This window comes from Carcharodon carcharias, chromosome 16 (assembly GCF_017639515.1).
Source record: "Carcharodon carcharias isolate sCarCar2 chromosome 16, sCarCar2.pri, whole genome shotgun sequence".
In the NCBI taxonomy this organism is placed as follows: Eukaryota; Metazoa; Chordata; class Chondrichthyes; order Lamniformes; family Lamnidae; genus Carcharodon; species Carcharodon carcharias.
The window spans coordinates 116,372,013-116,392,174 of NC_054482.1; the positions used below are offsets into that span (position 1 = coordinate 116,372,013).

The 20,162-nt window shown below is 43.7% G+C and overlaps 1 protein-coding gene across 1 annotated transcript in view; it reads right to left on the bottom strand.

The window, feature by feature from the left end:
• The window catches only part of LOC121289422 (collagen alpha-1(XXIV) chain), a 615,168-nt gene that overhangs the window by 566,610 nt on the left and 28,396 nt on the right, over positions 1-20,162 (bottom strand). The window contains exon 2 of the mRNA XM_041208885.1: positions 16,662-16,726. Coding sequence (XP_041064819.1) covers positions 16,662-16,726 — 65 coding nt within the window. The remainder of the gene's footprint in view (positions 1-16,661; positions 16,727-20,162) is intronic.

Sequence of the window (20,162 nt, forward strand, 5' to 3'; positions counted from 1 at the left end):
TGGTTAGGATCTGGAATGCACTGCCTGAGAGTTTGGTGGAGGCAGGTTCAATCGAAGCTTTCAAGAGAGAATTGGATAAGCACCGAAGAGAAAAATATTTACAGAGCTACGGTGAAAGGACAGCGAGTGGGATCCGGCTGATTTGCTTGCTGCACACAAATTGGGACTTCATTGGCTGTGAAGCATTTTGAGAAGATTTGCCAAGAAAGGTGCTATATAAATGCAACTTCTTTCTTCCAATGTTATTAAAGGAAAAGAAAAATTCTCTTGTCCTTTCTCAAACCAGGGCAAAAAATCCAGAGCTGATGCACATGTCTCCAAGCTATCCAGCTAGCACTGACACGATGAGCTGAATGGCCACCTTCTGTGCTGTCAATCTTCCTATTATGTAAGTTATTACTGACTAATGTAAATAGCACAAATTGGCCCTTAGCTCTTCCATTTTGTGATCACTGTCACTTTAAGACCAGTTCACCTGAGTAGGGGTCACGTGATTTGTTCAACTAACCGGGGGAAAGATTTCTAGGGAGGGGGTTTCCTACATAGAAGAAGGTTGGATGAGGGGCTGGCTGGATACAAGCAGCCATGGGAGCTCTCATGTAAATAAAGTTCATTTTGTTTGACTAAGAAGCCTCCCAGAGCGTGTTTCTACACAGTCCTTCAGCAGATGGGTCTGGTTTACATCCGCAGCTCATTGGTTTTGATGAGTAAATAAGGAGAAATGTTTCCATTGGGAGGAGGTTCACTAACCCAGTGACAGAGATTTAAGAAGCAGAGGTGACACAACAAAGAAATTACTCAACGAGTTGTTGTGACCTGGAATGCGCTGCCTGTAAGGTGGTGGAAGCAGACTCAATAATAACTTTCAAGAGAGAATTGGATAAACATGCAAAGGCCCATAGGGAAAGAGCCAGGGAGTGGGACTAATTGGATAGCTCTTTCAAAGAGCCAGCACAGGCCCGATGAGCTGAATAGACTCTTCTGTGTCCTATCAATCTATGATTCACCTTGACATGATAGGCAAGAACGAGCAGAAGCAAGATGCATTAAGAGATGCAAAGGCAGAGACGATAAAAAACTGGATTAAGAATAGGCACAAGAGGTCAAATAGCCCCCCTTATGTAATGCATGATTCTAAGAGACAAAAACATGAGCAGGTGAAAACCTCAGAATGTCAGGAATGTCAAAAGGAAAAACAAAATACAAAACACTGCATTGAACATATGCAATATAGCTGACATATATCTACAATATCTAATTTATACAATGTACATAGAATATCTGTATGTTAAATCTTTCTTCTTTTCATGCCTAGTGACATGTAAGGCAAACAGAGCATGTGCACATGTCTGGCTTTTCCTGCAACAGTTCACTAGCCTGAAGCCAGGATCTATTGCTTGAGAGATGCCACTTTACATCAAGCATGGCTGACCAGGAGACTCTCCCACACTTACTGCCAGCCACAGGTGTGTTGGAAAGCTTTTTCCTGTGCTGGCTCAATCTGTTTGGCCAGGTTATGAACGCACTTTCTGTGGTCATCGAGTCCTGAGGTGGGACTTAAACCCAGAGCTCCTGGCTCAGACGCAGGAACACTAACCACTGCACCACAAGACCTCCTACCATACTTAAAGTATAGAACATACCTCATCACTATAAAATATATGATCTATATGAAACCTACAAGTTCAAGCAATTCATGTCTTTAGTAACAGAATTGTGAAATTTGATTTACAGGAATGATTGAGTGTAGCATGAGGTAAAAACATATTTGGGAGATTTTTCATGCTGTTTAACAGTTTAATTCCAGCCTAGAATCAGAGCAATTAGCTTTACAGTTTCAATCTCAATTTTAATCTCAGTTGCTAATATATTGAAAAGCAGAGGTTGCAGCATAAAATCTCGGTTGGGCCTTCATCTAAAATATAGTGTTCAGTTTTTGAGATACCTTGCTGGAAAGCTGGGCTTCTTTACTCTAGCAACATATAGACTTTGAGATGCAATGGAGATTTTTAACATAAGGAAGGGCCAAGAGCCTGTCCAGGGGCTTGAGGAAAGTTGTTTTTACTTCTAAGTGACTTCTCAAAATTAGATAGAATTACATTGAATTTACAGGACAGGAACAGGCCATTCAGCCCAACTAATCTGTGCTGGTGTCTCTCCATCCCAGAGAGCGGTGAAGGCCGGGTCACTGAATATATCCAAGGCTGAGTTAGGGAAATTTTTGATCTACAAAGGAGTCAAGAGTTATGGGAGGTGGGCAAGAAAGTGGAGTTAAGGGCACAATCAGATCAGCCATGATCTTATTGAGTGGCAGAGCAGGCTTGATAGGCCGAATAGCCCACTCCTGTTCTTGCTTCTTATGATTTTATGATGTCCTCTACATGAGTCGCCTCTTATTCTCCCTCATCTCAGCCTTTCAGCATATTTTCTATTCCCTTTTCTCTCCTGTACTCATCTAGTTTCCTTGTGAAAGCATCTAAGCTATTTACCTCAACCACTTCCTGTGGTAGCGAATTCCACATTCTAACGAATCTGAGTAAACAAATCTCCCTGTTTTATTAGTTAGTAACTACCTTGTGTTAATGACCCTGAGATATTCAGGGATTGATCAAGTGTATGATAACTATCACTGACAATAATTAAACATACATTTAACAGCAGCACTGCTGAGATTTTAACCCAGAGAATTCACACTTAGTCGCCTAATCAGCCCTCATCAAACTCTGAACTCTCTCTTCCCTGGACAACTGTTTCCTTATTGGATTTTCCCAAATATTGTTCATGACTGTGTCAATGACTTACACATCCTGATTAACCAGTCAATTAAATCCTTAGGTTGAAGTCAGTAACAGAATTATCAAAGGCCCATCTGACACTCCTGTGCACATGTTATTCTTCCCTCGCATTAGGAGACATTTTGTTTGACAGATATTGTCAGCGAGGCTGGACTTTGCACATATCTGTTTACTTATCAATACAACTGCTGTCGGCTTTACAGACATCTGATCACCGTGAAATTGTCACACCTCTCCCATGTCCCTATGAGGTTGAAAAATGACTAATTTAGAGGATGCTATTCCATCTACATATCCACAGGCACCTACAGCCACAAGCAATTGTTACACGGACTGTCCAGATCAAAGGGAGGATCAAACCGCTAATACGATTAGTCCCAATTGAAAAGATACAGGACACAGTTCAATTGATATAAAGGAGAAATTGATGATAGTCTTATTCGATTAACCCTCCACTACACATGTGGAATGACTAGTTGAACGAGGTAGATCAAGCAGGATCCCGGAGTTAGGCAGACAGGCTATGTCAGCCATGGTTTAGCTGGTAAAACTCTTTCCTCTGAATCAGAAAGTTATAAATTCAAGTCCCACTCAAGGACTTGAGCACAAAAATCGAGGCTGATACTCTAGTGTAGTGCTGAAGTAGTGCTGCACTGTCAAAGCTGCTGTCTTTCAGATGAGATGATAAGCCCATTTGCCCACTCAGATGGATGTAAAGGATCCCATAGTGTCTAGCTTGAAGAAGAGCAGGGGAGTTCTCCTCTGTGTCCTCTCCAATATTTGTCCCTCAATCAACATGACAAAAAAAAGATTATCTGGCCTTTATCACATTGATGTTGGTGGGAGCTTGCTGTGCACAAATGGGCTGTCCTGTTTCCTACATTACAACAGTGACCACACTTCAAAAGTACTTCACCAGCTGTAAAACTATTTGAGTTGTCATGAGGTTGTGAAAGGTGCTACATTCATGCAATCTTTCTTTTTGGAAGATTGAATGATTCTAAGATGCTCAGGTTCACCTTGATGGTACAGGGGCTACCTTAACAGATCACCTAATCTTTCACTGAACATCATTTTCATCCATACCCCATGTTTGACGTGAAGACCCACCTGAAATAAGGCTGGGATTAGATGGGGTAGCTGCTGTTCAACCAACATAGACACAATGGGCCGAATGGCCTCCTTCTCTGCTGTAAACGTCAGTCATTCTATGACTCTAGAAAATACCGAGATCTGTGTTCAGTTGACTCAGTTGAACATATTTAATTGTTAAATTTGTTTCCTTAGTTATATCATAGCCACCATGTTCTATCAATTATACAACTCAAGCAGAAGTGTCGGCTAGATGACTACATTATTGTAACTGAAAGCATAAGTAGGGAAGACAGCTGTCTGGAAAAGAATATTTCACTCAGAGCCAAAAACACAGGCAGATTTTAATCTGCACCAGCAACACCTGCACTTCTGGCAAACTTGTGGAAACAACTTGAGGCCAGAAATTAAATCTCATCGTGTAATCAAGAGAGCAGCTACACTGTTAGATAGCAAAGCCTCAAGGATTCATTAATAATGTTATTCCTCCCATCCTGAATACATGATGGTCAGGAAATGGTGTTCAATACTTTCAAAGGCTTTCCTGCTTCCTTGTAACAAAATCCATATATCTAATATCTAACAGTCCAGAATTTATGGCAAAGCTAATGACATTGTTTAATGATACTTAACGTTATTAATGGGTAAATAAACCCAGCATCAACAAGGGATGCTCCATCTATGGCTACAAGAAAAGGTCAAAGGTTAGGAATCCTGACTCCCCAAAGCCTGTCCACCATCTACAAAGCACAAGGCAGGAGTGTGATGGAATACCCTCCACTTGTCTGGCTGATTGCAGCTCCCACAGCACTCGAGAAGCTTGACATCCACAAACATTCACTCCCTCCACCTCCAACGCACAGTCGCAGCAGTGGGTACCACCTACAAGATGCACTGCAGGAATTCACCAAGGCTCCTTAGACAGCACCTGACAAACCCACGACTGCTACCATCTAAAAGGACAAGGGCAGCAGACACCTGGGAACACCACCACCTGGAATTTCCCCTTGAATTCACTCACCATCCTGACTTGGAAATATATTCCGGTTCCTTCACTGTCGCTGGGTCAAAATCCTGGAACTCCATTCCTAACAACACTGCGGGTGTACCTACACCACATGGACTGCAGCGGCTCAAGAAGGCAGCTCACCCACCACCTTCTCAAGGGCAATTAGCGCTAGGCAATAAATGGCCCAACCAGAAATGTCCAAATCCCATGAAAGAATTTTTAAAAATTGCCAAATTGCTGCTCCTCGAAGCAACAGCTCAGCTTCAACCTCCCCATGAATTTAGGAACTTGCTGTGTTTGTGCTTTGAGGGGGCCTGAGACAGTGAATGACCCTACACATAGAAACATAGACTCACTTAGTGGAGACGATGGCATCGTGGTATTGTCACTGGACTAGTAATCCAGAGACCCAGGTTAATGCTCCAGGTTTGAATCCCACCATGGCCGATGGTGGAATCTGAGTTCAATCTAAAGTCTAACGATGACCATGAAACCATTGTTCTTTGTCGAATGTCGTAAAAATCCATCTGCCTCACTAAGGCCCTTCAAGGGAAGGAAATCTATCATCCTTACCTGGTCTGGCTTACATGGCCTGGCCTGGTCCAGACCCACAGCAACGTGGTTGACTATGAACTGCCCTCTGAAATGGCCTAGCAAGCCACTTAGTTGTACCAAAACTAAAAGGAATGGAACCGGATGGACCACTGGCAAGACAGGCCCAGCAGAGGTGGCAGCACAATGGCATAGAGTCGGGAGGGAGTTGCCCAGGGAGTCCTCAACATTGAAGCCTTATGGCATCAGGTCAAACACGGGCATGGAAACTTCATGCAAAGTTACCTTCCCCCCCTCAGCTGATGAATCCGTGCTCCTCCATGTTGAACACCACTTGGAGGAAGCACTGAGGGTGGCAAAGGTGCAGAATGTACTCTAGTGTGGGGCCTCAATGTCCATCACCAAGAGTGGCTCGATAGCAGCACTACTGACTGAGCTGCCCAGGTCCTAAAGGACATAGCTGCTAGACTGGGTGTGCGGCAGATAGCAAGGGAAAAACATACTTTGACCTCATCCTCACCAATCTGCCTGCCACAGATGCATCTGTCCATGACAACATTGGTAGGAGTGATCACTGCACAGTTCTTGTGGAGACTAAATCCTGTCTTCACATTGAGGATACCCTCCATCGTGCTGTGTGGCACTACCACCATGCTAAGTGGGATTGATTTTGAACAGATCTAGAAACTCAATCCTGGGCATCCACGAAGTGCTGTGGGCCATCAGCAGCAGCAGAATTGTACTCAACCACAATCTGTAACCTTGTGACCTGGCATATCCCCCACTCTACCATTACCACCAAGCCAGGGGATCAACCCTGGTTCAATGAAGAGTGCAGGAGAGCATGCCAGGAGCAGCACCAGTCATACCTATAAATGAGGTGTCAACCTGGTAAAGCTACAGCACAGGACTACTTGTGTGCCAAACAGCAAAAGCAGCAATGATAAATGGAGATAAGTGATTCCACAACCACCGGATCAGATCTAAGCTCTGCAGTCCTGCCACATCCAGTCGTGAATGGTGGTGGACAATTAAACAACTCACTGGAGGAGGAGGCTCCACAAAGATGAGTGCAGCTCCAACAACACTCAAGAACCTTGATACTGTCCAGGACAAAGCAGCCCACTTAACTGGCACCCCTTCCACAAACATTCACTCCCTCCACCACCAACGATTTCCCTGGTCTTATATTCTATGATTCGACTAATAAAGGAAAGTATCCCACCTCATCTACCTGTCCTGCTACCATCAGGGATCTGGGGACATGTACTCCAATGTCCCTCTGTTCTTTGATATTTTGTAGTACCTTCCCATTTATTGTGCATTCCCTTGCCTTGTTAATCTTCCCCAAATGTATTACCTCACACCTCTCCACACAAATGCAAATGCAAGTACATTCTTCATAAGTTTTCAATATACTGAATCACATCCCAGGTCAAAATAAGGTGCTCCGAATTGATTAGAGAGGCTTTAGATCTTAGTGGCCGGAACGCCTGTTCTGTGATTGTCAAATGCATTCAGGCCTCAAACCTGAGCCTGTGATTTCAGCTCAGGCAGAAGCACAGATGTCAGAGTTTACTTCAAAAGCCCCGGGCAAGAAAGGGAAGGAAAAGTCATCCAGAGCGCCTGGCTCTGAGCACTGTTAACAAAGAACAAGCCTGGACAACAGGTGAGGCTTAGCTGTGATGTCTCAGAGTCGAATAGTCTCCTAGCACTCATTATCAAGGATCAGACATGATTCATAACAATTTGGTGGAGGCACCCACAGGCTTTTGGCATCCACTTCTCCAAACAACTTTTGTTAATTAATCTTAAAAAATTTAGAGATGGGAAAAAAATAATGGCTGTTGGGTGGCCAATCCAATCGACCAATGAGATGACAAACGTCTGTTGGATTTCCAATTGGCCATGGGACAGTGGGGCAAGGATGGATGTATGGATGACCAATGGCAGGAAGGGTGGGGGTGGGGTTGGCTGCAGGAGGTCATGTGATGAAACTAGAGGAACAGGTACAACCAACGTTGGTAAATTAGGCTATGCCTGGAAGTGTGGTGACTGAGTGTGCAAAACACCAGCTATCACAGAGTTCTCCTTATTCAAAGAGCTATAACTGGTAAAGAAATGGTTCAGCCCCTGAACGTTAGAGTTTTGGGGTAAAATAACATCACTACAGCCTAGTGTTGGGTGTGGTTACTGGATGAGTTCAAATCTCATGACAGCATCAGTGAAATTTAAATTCAGCCAGTGAAATAAATCGGGAATAAAAAGCTAAGATCAGTAACGGTGACCATGAACCAACCAGATTGTTGTAAAAACCCATCTGGTTCATGAATGCCCTTTAGGGAAGGAAATCTGTCGTGCTCACCTAGTCTGGCCTACATGTGTCTCCAGACCCATAGCAATGTGATTGACTCTTAACTGCCCTCTGAAATGGCCCAGCAAGACACTCAGAGGTACTCAAGAAGCTAGCTCACCACCATCTTCACAAGCAATGCTGGCCTTGCCAGTGATGCCCACATCCCATGAGTTAATAAGTTACATTATCAAGGAAAGGATGCTATGCCTTATTAAACAAGGTACGTCCATAGAAATGTTCATGGCCTCAGAACATTCCAAAAGCTTATTACAGCCAATGATATACTGTCACTGCTGCAATACAGAAAACACAGCAGCCAATTATACACAAGGTGACCTCCCACAAACAGCAATTGTGATAATGACCAGAAAATTTGTCTTCATAATGTTAACTGAGGGACAACTCCCCTGCTCTTCTTTGAGATAGTGCCATTGGACCTTTTACAACCACCTGAGCGAGCAGATGAGGCTTCAGTGTAACATCTCATTCAAAAGACAGTACCACTGACAGTGCAGCACTCCCTGCAACTTGGTGCTGGAGCATCAGCTTTGATTTTTGTACTCCAGTCTTGCAGCGGGAGTTGAACCCAAAACCTTCTAACCTCAGAGACAAGATCGCTACGCAATGATCTACAGCGGACACTGGTGGAAATCTGAATCCCAATTCAATGAAGTGTTAAGATAAAAGCAAAAAACTGCAGAGGCTGGAAATCGAAAACAAAAATACAAAAATAACCGGAAAAACTCAGCAGGTCTGGCAGCATCTGCGGAAGGGAGCACAGTTAACATTCTGTTGAAGAGTCATGCGGACTGGAAACGTTAACTGTGCTCCCTTCCGCAGATGCTGCCAGACCTGCTGAGTTTTTCCAGGTATTTTTGTATCAATGAAGTGTTAAGTCAGTTGAGCCTATGAGTATTCTGAATCTTGGCTTGTTCGCTGACTCCCAATTGGAAGTCAAATAATTTATTGAAACACCATCTGGTGCCACTTAAAATTAATGGATAAGCATTTTATCGTTTGAAAAATCTTGCTCTTCAGTTGGATCAGTCTGGATGTAGACTGTCGCGGGCAAAACGGTGTCCCAGCCAGAGAATCCATTGACTTGCGGAAGGACCGGAAGATTCCGGTGGCGGGCAGGTGCAGAACATCCCACCCTATGTCTCAAATAATCCTTTGTTCTCAAACAGGCAGGTCAGCTTCAAATCCACAGCTGTTCTGTGTTCTTTGATATCAACTTCTGAGCTGCTCTTCCTGCAATGTAATCCTAATCCTAACCCTTCAAACGCCCTGAGTTTTTCCGTGTAACTTTGAACTGAATTTAATATAGAACATAACCATTGTGAATGTAACAGTAACAACCTCATTGGGGAAAAGGTCTCTCTGTGCAAGAATCTTTTCCAGCAATCTCTCCAGTGATATTGGAAATGCTTGAAAAGAAAAGTCTCTTTCTTTTGTTCATTTATGTGATGTGGGCTTCGCTGGCTGGGCCCAGCATTTATTGCCCAGTCCTATTTGCCCTTGAGAAGGTGGTGAGCTGCTTTCTTGAACCGCTGCTGTCCATGTGGTGTAGGTACACCCACAGTGCTGTTAGGGAGGGAGTTCCAGGATTTTGACCCAGCGACAGTGAAGTTAGCAACAGGGGCATTTTTTGCAGTGTGGGATCCCCAGTCTGCCACCTGAGGTTATGTTTCATGGGTATGGACATTCCAATGCTGCAGTTTACCCTCACAGGGCGAAGACTAAACAAGCTGTAGCACCTTTCTCTAGAAAAGGGGAGGCTCAGGGAATGTTCTGATAGAGATCTTTATGAAAGGGTTTGATAGGTTTCCACTTGCAGGAGAGACCAGATCCAAGGACTATAAAACTAAGACAGTCACTAATAATACCAGGTCTTTAAAATTAGCAAAGGTTTTGATAGAGTGGATACAGAGAGAATGTAGGGAAGGGCAGAACTAGAGACCATCAATATAAGGTAGTCACCAAGAAATCCAATAGGAAATTCAGAAGAAACCTCTTTAGCTTGTGAGAAGTAAAAATGTGGAACTCGCTACTACAAGGAGTGTTTGAAGTGAATAGTATAGATGCCGAGGTCTCATGGTGCAGAGGATAGTGTCCCTGCTTCTGAGCCAGATGCTCTGGGTTTGATTCCCACACCAGAACTTGATGGCTAAGGGAAGGCTGTTCGTAATATAGCCAAACAGGTTGAGTATCATCCTGCAAATCCTTCCAACACACGCCAATGACAGGCATGTGAGAAGAGAAGAGATTTCTGGTCAGCCATGTGATGGAAAAAAAACTGGAGCCTCAACTATCACTATCCATAGCTCTGCACAACAACATTGGTTTAAAAGCTACCTGGAGAGCCAGCTGGGCTGGATGGCTGATGTGTCCGATTGGTTCCAACAGCAGGGAGCTGGATCCCCATCCTGGATATAGGACCTCTCTCCTTACCCTACACATGACGGAAGACGTGGTGCTGTGGGTAGGACCTGCCTTCAGGCAGAGAACTGAAGAAGTATTGAGCATTTAAATGGAAGTTAATTAAACATTTGAGAAGGGAGAAGGGAGTAGATGGTTATGATGATAGATTTAGATGAGAGAAAGCTTGAGTGGAGCATAAGTGGCTTGGTTGGACTGAATGGTCTATTTCTGTCTTGTACTTCCTATGTGATAATTGTGAAAAAAGTGCTATATAAATGCAGTCTTTTTTCTTCTAAATTCCTCAAAAGATCTTTGTTCAGTCAAAAACTATCTGCCTCCATCTTGAATATGCTGAAACCCCCCAGCTCCACATATCAGCTCAAAATAATTACATCAAAACTGTCTGTGGTCCTTTCCTATCCTGAGCTGAACTTCAGCTCTGGGTTACAGAGTTTACTGCTCTATCAGACAGTTTGTTAGGCTTCACTTTATCTATAGTCCTCATGGTCTTGAAATCTTCGATTAAAAACTACCCAGGTCTCATTTTTCTCCAAGGTGAGCTCTCCTCTCTTCGATATTTTCTCCCCATAGCTCAGGCTGTGCAATTTTAAAGACAGATGCTGGTACAGTGGTTGTGGTGTGGGACTAGCTGAGTTGCTCTTGCAGAGAGCAGGCATGGGGCACGATGGGCTGAATGGCCTCCCACTGTGCTGTAGCCATTCTGTGATCCTGGACATACGCAAGTCATCGAAGGTGGCTGAGACAAGTAACGAAGGCTGTTTAAAGGCTTAATTGATTCTTGACTTTATAAACAGAATACAAAAGTAAGGAACAAAAGCAGAATTACCTGGAAAAACTCAGCAGGTCTGGCAGCATCGGCGGAGAAGAAAAGAGTTGACGTTTCGAGTCCTCATGACCCTTCGACAGTTCGGACAATATGCTGAGCAGGCCAAAAATTTGGTTTCACGCTGTCATGAAACCACTTTGCAATCGTCCACTCTGCCCGTCAGTGGTGGGCTGCATTTCCCGCTGCCCCATGTCGGGAACCAAGCTTCGATATTTTAGTATCTCACCCCACGCTGGATCATCCAGCACGTCAGTGTGATTGCACGCTGATGTGTATCACAACTGTACATAAGCGACATGCACCCGGTGAGCTGCACTTCACTCAGTTCCTCGAGGTTTGTTTGCCTACCTTGCTTCTGGCAGCACTCACAGTCTCAGCGCCAGGATTCACAGGCAGCACCGCATCACTGTTCGGGAGGCTCACGGGCAGCTCGTAAGGCGGGGGGCGGCTTTTCAATGGCTGCAGGGTGAGGGCTTGTTTGGGGAAGGGGGAGAAGTGGCCTCAGGCAAGGGAAGAGACTGCAGGGTGGGGGCTGTACCAGGAAAGGGAGGGTATCCCAGGGTGTGTGTGGGGGGGGCACACGTTGATCTGTGCAAGTGGCCTCAAGATGGTGAGGGCTGAGGAGGCAGTCCCCAGAAGAGATGAGGCCAGATGGAGATGTGAGGGTGTGTGTGTGAGAATGGGTGGTGATGTCCCTTGAGCTGATAGTGAGTGAGATGCCAGTGAATGTGTGATGGGTGTGTGAGTGTGTGAGTTTAGAGAGATGGAGGCACGGATGAGATCATTCACCCTCTTTCTGCACTGAATGGCCAACCTCTTCTGTGCAGCGTTGGCAATGACCACCTCTCCCATCACCTCCGAAGCCAGAGTGGTGAGATTGCTGGACCTCCTACAACCTGCGTGGGGGTGGAAGACATCACGGCAAGCCTCCGAAAGGTATTCCAGTGATGGGTCACTGAGCTCTTCTTGGTTTTCAGGGCCATGTCTTCACTGGAGCAGTCCTGGGCTGTGAGCATTGAGGACTGTGTGTGAGGCTGCAGCTTAGGTATGGTGCCTGGAGTGAGGAAGCGGTGAGGTAACGGTGTGGCGGGTTATTCAGAGGCTGCCCGCCAGCGAGGCGGTGTGTTTCCTGTGGCTACATAATTAATGAGGCGGGAAGCAGATCATACGATGTGAAAATTTACCATTGCGGCCGGTGGGTAAAACATCACTTTTCATGCACGCAACCACACTTAGTGCAAATCTGGGACAATTCCACCCACAGATTCTAGATAATTGGCAAAAGAGCCCAGGGTGATGCGGAGAAATGTTTTTACACAGTGAGTCATTGTGATCTGGAGGGCTCTGTCTGAAAGGACAGTGGAAGCAGATTCAAAAATAACTTTCAAAAGGGAATTGGATGAATGCAGGGTTATGGAGAAAAAGCAAGGAAGTGGCACTAATTGGATTGCTCTTTCAAAGGGTTAACACAGGCTCAGTGGGTTGAATGGCCTCCTTCTGCACTGTATCATTCTGGGATTGTATTATTCTAGGTCCCCACTGTCAGCTTTAGCTGCTGTCTCTTCAAAATGAGACCATCGCCATTGTGGTATGAGTAATCAGTTTACACAGTGCCTCAAGTGGAACTGAGGATCGCTCTGTATAAGCTGACCACTGTCATTGTAAGGCATCCGTTTCTGTTTGATTTCTTGTTTTGTCGTCAGTAGTTAGTAGTTTCAACAAGAAACTAAACATGTCCCTTTTGAGTTGTTTTCTTTGCTCTTGAATTCTTCTGTGCTCTTTATTCACCCACTAAAACAGTGTCCAGACTTATATTGGGAATATAACTGAGTTAAAGGAGCTCAGCATTACTAGTGCATGATATGCCTTTACCATATCTGTGAGTAGCAATGTACTGCTGGATTCACATATAAAAAGGAATTAAACTCACCACTGAAAATCAAAGCTGCAATTTCATGGCGTAAGGACCCTGTTAATGAATAGTCCTGACAGAACGAGAGAGGGAAGAATTGAAACTTAACCCTGAAGATAGTAATTTACCCCAAGAAGATTTTAAAATTAGACACTTTTTATTACTGTAACTTGAATGCTTTTTTCCCACCTCCCTTAATCCAATCTTTCTTTCCCTCTCTTTATTTCTCTTTCTGGGCCTGATGTGATTCTAATTCACTTTGTTTCCTCTCCATTGTTTCTTTCTCTATCCTTAAATTTCATTGCTTAAGGAGATAGACTGTTGGTCCCATCCTTCACTGAGGTCCACATGCCCCTTAATCTCACTCACTCTCCTTAGACCATAAGACCATAAGACATAGAAGCAGAAATTAGGCCCTTCGGCCCATCGAGTCTGCTCCGCCATTCAATCATGGCTGATAAGTTTCTCAACCTTATTCTCTCGCCTTCTCCCCATAACCTTTGATCTCCTTACCAATTAAGGACCTATCTATCTCGGTCTACACTCAATGACCTGGCCTCCGCAGCCTTCTGTGGCAATGAATTCCATTGATTCAACACTCTCTGGCTAAAGAGGTTTCTCCTCATCTCTGTTCTAAAGGTCTTCCCTTTACTCTGAGGCTGTGCCCTCGGGTCCTAGACTCTCCTACTAATGGAAACATCTTCCCCACGTCCACTCTATCCAGGCCTTTCAGTATTCTGCAAGTTTCAATCAGATCCCCCCTCATCCTTCTAATCTCCATCGAATATAGACCCAGAGTCCTCAAACGTTCCTCATATGTTAAGCCTTTCATTCCTGGAATCATTCTCGTGAACCTCCTCTGGACCCTCTCCAGGGCCAGCACATCCTTCCTGAGATATGGGGCCCAAAATTGCTCACAATATTCTAAATGTGGTCTGACCAGAGCCTTGTAAAGCCTCAGCAGCACATCCCTGCTTTTATATTCTAGTCCTCTGGAAATAAAAGCCAACATTGCATTTGCCTTCCTAACTACCAACTCAACCTGCAAGTTAACCTTAAGAGAATCGGACTCCCAAGTCACTTTGCACTCCAGACTTCTGAATTCTCTCCCCATTTAGAAAATAGTGTATGCCTCTATTCTTCCTACCAAAGTGCATGACTTCACACTTCCCCACGTTGTATTCCATCTGCCACTTCTTTGCCCATTCTCATAACCTGTTCAAATCCTTCTGCAGCCTCCCCGCATCCTCAATACTACCTGTCCTCTATCTATCTTTGTATCATCTGAAAATTTAGCCAGGATGCCCTCAGTTCCTTCATCTAGATCATTAATGTATAAAGTGAAAAGTTGTGGCCCCAACACTGACCCCTGCGGAACTCCACTAGTCACCGGCCGCCATCCTGAGAAGGACCCACTTATCCCCACTCTCTGCCTCCTGCCAGACAGCCAATTTTCTATCCATCCTAGTATCTTGACTCTAACACCATGGGCTCTTATCTTACTGAGCAGCCTCCTGTGCGGCACCTTGTCAAAGGCCTTCTGGAAGTCCAAGTAGATAACATCCATTGGCTCTCCTTTGTCTAACCTACTCGTTACCTCCTCAAAGAATTCGAACAGATTTGTCAGGCATGACCTCCCCTTGATGAAACCATGCTGACTTTGCCCTATTTTACCATGCACTTCCAAGTCTCATCCTGAATAATGGACTCTAAAATCTTACCAACAACCGAGGTCAGGCTAATTGGCCTGTAATTTCCTGTCTTTTGCCTCACTCCCTTCTTAAACAGAGGGGTTACATTTGCAATTTTCCAGTCCTCTGGGACCCTCCCTGACTCCAGTGATCCCTGAAAGATCGCCACTAATGCCTCCACTATCTCTTCAGCTATCTCCTTCAGAACTCTGGGCTGTAATCCATCTGGTCCAGGTGATTTATCCACCTTCAGACCTTTCAGTTTTCCTAGCACCTTCTCCTTGGTAATGGCCACCATACTCACCTCTGCCCCCCGACTCTCTTGAACTTTGGGGATGTTACTCGTGTCTTCCACCGTGAAGACTGACACAAAGTACCTATTCAGTTCCTCCGCCATTTCTTTGTTCCCCACTACTACTTCCCCAGCGTCATTTTCCAGTGGCCCAATGTCCACTTGTGCCTCTCTCTTAACCTTTATATATCTAAAAAACTCTTGCAATCTTCTTTTATATTACTGGCTAGTTTACCCTCATATTTAATCTTCTCCCTCCTTATTTCTTTTTTAGTTGTCCTCTGTTGGTCTTTGTAGGCTTCCCAATCCCCTGGTTTCCCACTGCTCTTTGCTGCATTGTATGCTTTCTCTTTAGCTTTTATGCTGTCCCTGATTTCCTTTGTTTGAGGCCATGATTGCCTCGTCCTCCCTTTAGTATGCTTCTTCTTCCTAGAGATGAATTTTTGCTGTGTCTCCCAAATTACTCCCAGAAACTCCTGCCATTGCTGTTCCACTGTCTTTCCTGCTAGGCTCATCTCCCAGTCAATTCTGGCCAGCTCCTCCCTCTTGCCTCTGTAGTTGCCTTTATTCAACTGTAATACCATTACATCTGATTCCAGCTTTTTCCTCTCAAATTGCAGGGTAAATTCCATCATATTATGGTCACTTCCTCCTAAGGGTTCCTTCACCTTAAGCTCCCTTATCAAATCTGCCTCATTACACATCACTAAATCTAGAATTGCCTGTTCCCTAGTGGCTCCACCACAAGCTACTCCAAAAAGCCATCTCGTAGACATTCCACAAATTCCTTTTCTTGGGATCCACTACCAACCTGATTTTCCCAGTCTACCTGCACATTGACATCCCCCACGATCACTGTAACCTTGCCTTTCTTACACACCTTTTCTATCTCCTGGTGTATCTTGTGCCCCACATCCTTACTACTGTTTGGAGGCCTGAACATAACTCCCATTATGGTTTTATTTACCTTTGCGGTTCCTCAACTCTACCCACACAGATTCTACATCACCTGACCCTACGTCGTTTCTTGCTATCGATTTAATTTCATTTCTTACTAACAAAGCAACACCACCCCCTCTGCCAACCTGCCTATCTTTTCGATAGGATGTATATCCTTGGATATTTAGCTGCCAGTCCTGATCCCCTTGCAGCCATGTCTCCGTGATGCCCACTACATCATACCTGCCAATTTCAATCTGCACCACAAGCTTATTTACCTTATTTCGTATACTGCGTGCATTCAGATAGAACATCTTCAGTCCTGTAAATCCCGTCCCCTTTCTCATTGTCCTTCCAGCAACTTACAGGGCAAAAAATGCTAAAAGGTGACTATAGTCTAATTTGCTCTACTCCATTCTGAGGCAAAGAGTCTGAAGCCAATCCACTGTCAAACCTTCTCTAGACATGTCAGCACAACAGTTTGGGATACCACTTGGTTCTAGAGGTGTAAACAATATAACAACATGGTGAAGCCTTCTGATATAAACGCTAAAGGCCCACATAATGGTAAAGGTTTAACAGAATGAAGGCAAAGGATCCATGAACACTTTGACACATTGGAAGGAAAAAGTTTTTTTAAGGACTTTTGTGGACAACATGAATAACCTTCAATATTTCCACATGCGGTTTGGAGATCATTGATTAAAGATATGCAAGTAGTAGGACTGGAGATGTGAACGGAAATAGGATCTTACCTTGTGTGTGGGTTTGTGCAATTCCAGCAGCCATACATATCGTCACTAAGAAAAGGAGGGATTTCCTAGAGAGAAATAAACTTCAGTTTAGTCCATCTTAAAAAAATTGCTTTGAGTTGTACAATCTTATGCAGCATTAATTGTTTTTTACATAGAATTTTACAATAACAGACCATTCAGCCCAACAATTCCACGCCAGTGTTTATACTCCATACGAGTATCCCCCCATCCTTCTTTTTTCTCACCCTAACAGCAAAACTTTCTATCCCTTTCTCCCCCATTTACCAATCAAGGATCCATTCATTCACATCCATGCCACTCACCTTAAACACTCTATGTGGCAGTGAGTTGCACCTTCTCATTACTCTCCAGAACATTTTATTGAAACATCTTTATTTTCAATGAATATAATTCCAATTTAAGATAACATTGTAATTGATTGGATCTTGCTATGAAATTCATAGCCAATCAAAAGGTGCACTGATAGGGCAAGTGAATAAATCAGCTGATCACTGCATTTGGTGACGGATGGTCAAGAATTATCCATTCAGGTAAGAGGGACTGTTTGCTTTCTAATTGGTTGATGGAAGATGGTTGCTGTGAGTTGGACCCTCATGGGTGAATAACAGTGGGAATGTGGGGGAGGTGGGGTAGCCTGATCATGTAGATTTGCCTTGGTATCTGTCCAACCAGAATTGGCAATTCTAATGGCAAGAGGTGTGGGAGTCTGTTGTTGCGAGGTAAAAGATGGAGCAGGGAAGAAAGTAGGTTCAGTACCAGAGATTTCTGACCCAGTGGTGAGAATGTTTACCTAATGATCCAGGATGTCACAACATAGAAGCATTTTGTTAAAAATTATTATGTTAAATTTAGAACACTTGTTAGACCACACATGGAGCACTGCAAACAGTTCTGATCTCCACATCATAGAATGGTTGTTGAGGCACTGGAAAGAGTGCAAAAAAGTTTCACATGGATATTACCTGAACTGAGAGATTAAATTTATCAGGAAAAACTCAACAGGCTGAGGCTCTTTTCTCCAGAGAAGAGAAGATTAGGAGGTGACCTGATAGAGGCTTGTTAAAGTTATGAAAGGGGTTTGACAGGATAGATGTAGAGAAGATGTTTCCACTTGTGGAGGAGTCCAAAACACAGGGCCCTCAATATAAGATAGTCAACAATAAATCCAATCGGGAATTCAGGAGTAACGTCTTTACCCAGGCAGTGATGGGAATGTGGAACTCGCTAACACAGGGGAGCGGTTGAGGTGAATAGTATAGATACATTTGAGGAGAAGGTGATTAAACACATGAGGGAGAAATGAATAGAAGGATACGCTGAAGGGGTGAGATGAAGAGGGGTGGGAGGAGGCTCATGTGCAGCATGAACGCCAGCATGGAGCAGTTGGGCCAATTGGCCTGTCTCTGTGCTGCAAATTCTCTGCAACACCATGTAATTCTCTTTGAAACCCTTCTGAAAGATTTCAAAAGCAATATCATCTGCTATTCATGAGTCATGTTTTGCTCTTGCCAATATGTGTTTAGGATTTCCCAGAACAGACGACTTCAGCTCCTCAACAGTCTAAAAAATGTAACGCCTTCATTTGCAGGACCTCACAACATGATGCTGGCTTTAAAATTCACTCCCAATTGACTGTGAGGCCACCATGGAATAAGTCAGAGATAAGCAGCATCTGCCAATCCAGAAACTATTATCTAATAGTATTTCTCAAACAAGAGCAGTTATTCCATTGCATATTTAATATTTAACACAGAATTGCTTTAGGACTTCTCTTGTAAATATTTCAACTTGCTTCATTTTTAAAAATCTGTACTTAGGCACTCTTGAAAAATAATAAGATATTGCATTCTAGTATAACAATAAACAATGGCCCAGATATCACAATTCAGGTTTGTACAATCAGGTGTAAGTGAATTTTGGCATACTAAGTCTTGATTACTGTCAAACAACCTCTCTGGCACTTTCACAAGTGCTGAGTCTCATTCCTTCAGATTTTATTTATCATTGTCATTTAATTATCATTGGACATATAAAAAAATTAAACATTAAAGATTTTTTTTTACTTTTCATTTGTCTCTTTTGCCTCTCTCATGAAATCCCATCTCTTTATCCACCTTTTTTCACTCTATGTTCCCAGGTTTATGTTGAATTAAATATTCTAGCTTATACTTCTTTGTTTAAAACTCTGTGTGTCGCAGTGAGGATTCTTCAGTCTGATTGGTTGAGGAGACATGCTGTTGCCCTTAGGTGTTACCAAGTTGAAATGGCTCTCCAATTAACCATAAATTGCTGCTCAAAAAGCCCATGAAAAGTGTGTGAGCAGCTATAAGTACAATGAGCCAGCTGACACCAAGCCTTCATCACTGACCCCAAAATCCGAACCTTCAGCTAATCCAGTGAACACAGGCCTGAAAGTGTGCTCATAATTCAGAAGAATAAGGAATAAGAAATAGGTGCAGGAGTAGGTGGTTTGGAATTTTGAGATTGCTCCGCCATTCAATAAGATCATGGCTGATTCTTTACTGGGGGAGGCGGTGGTCTAGTGGTATTGTCACTAGGTTAGTTTACTAGAGACCCAGGGTAATGCTCCAGGGACCCGGGTTTGAATCCCACCCAAATGGTGGAATTTGAATTCAACAAATATTTAGAATTGAAAGTCTAATGATGATCATTGTTGATTGTCATAAAAACTCATCTGGTTCACTAATGTCCTTTAGGGAAGGAAATTTGCTGTCCTTACCTGGTCTGGCCTACACGTGACTCCTGACCCACAGCAATGTGGTTGACTCTGAAATGGCCTAGCAAACCATCCAATTTTCCACCAACTTCTCAAGGGCAATTAGGGATAAGCAATAAATGCTGGCCCAGCCAGCAACAGCCACACGAATATATAATAAAAATAATAAATAAATAAAAACTCAACCTTCCTGCACTATTGCAATATCCTTCAATTCTTTCAGTCTCTGTCTTGAATATATTCAACCACTGAGCATCCACAACTCTCTGGGGTAGAGAATTCCAAAGATTTACAGCTGTCTGAGTGAAAAAAAAATCACTCTTCAGATGAGTCCTAAATGATCGATCCCTTACTCTGAAACTGTGCCCCCAGTTCTAGACTCCCCAGAGCTTCTCAGCATCTACCTTGTCAAGCCCCTTAAGAATTTTACATTTTTCAATTAGGTCAGCACATTCTTCCCTAAACTGCAGGGAATATAGGATTAGCCCACACAATCTTTTCTCAGAGGACAATCCTCTCATCCCAGGAACCAGTCTAGTGAACCTTCATTGCACTCTCTCTCGGGAGAGAATGCCCTTCCTTAGGTAAAGAGACCAAAACAGCATTCCAGGTGTGGTCTCACCAATGCCCCATATAATTTGATTAAAGTTTCTTACAGTTATTCTCCAAATTGTTTGCAGGAAAAGCTAACATACCATGTGCCTTCCTAATTGCATGCCGGGTTTATGTAATACCACACATTA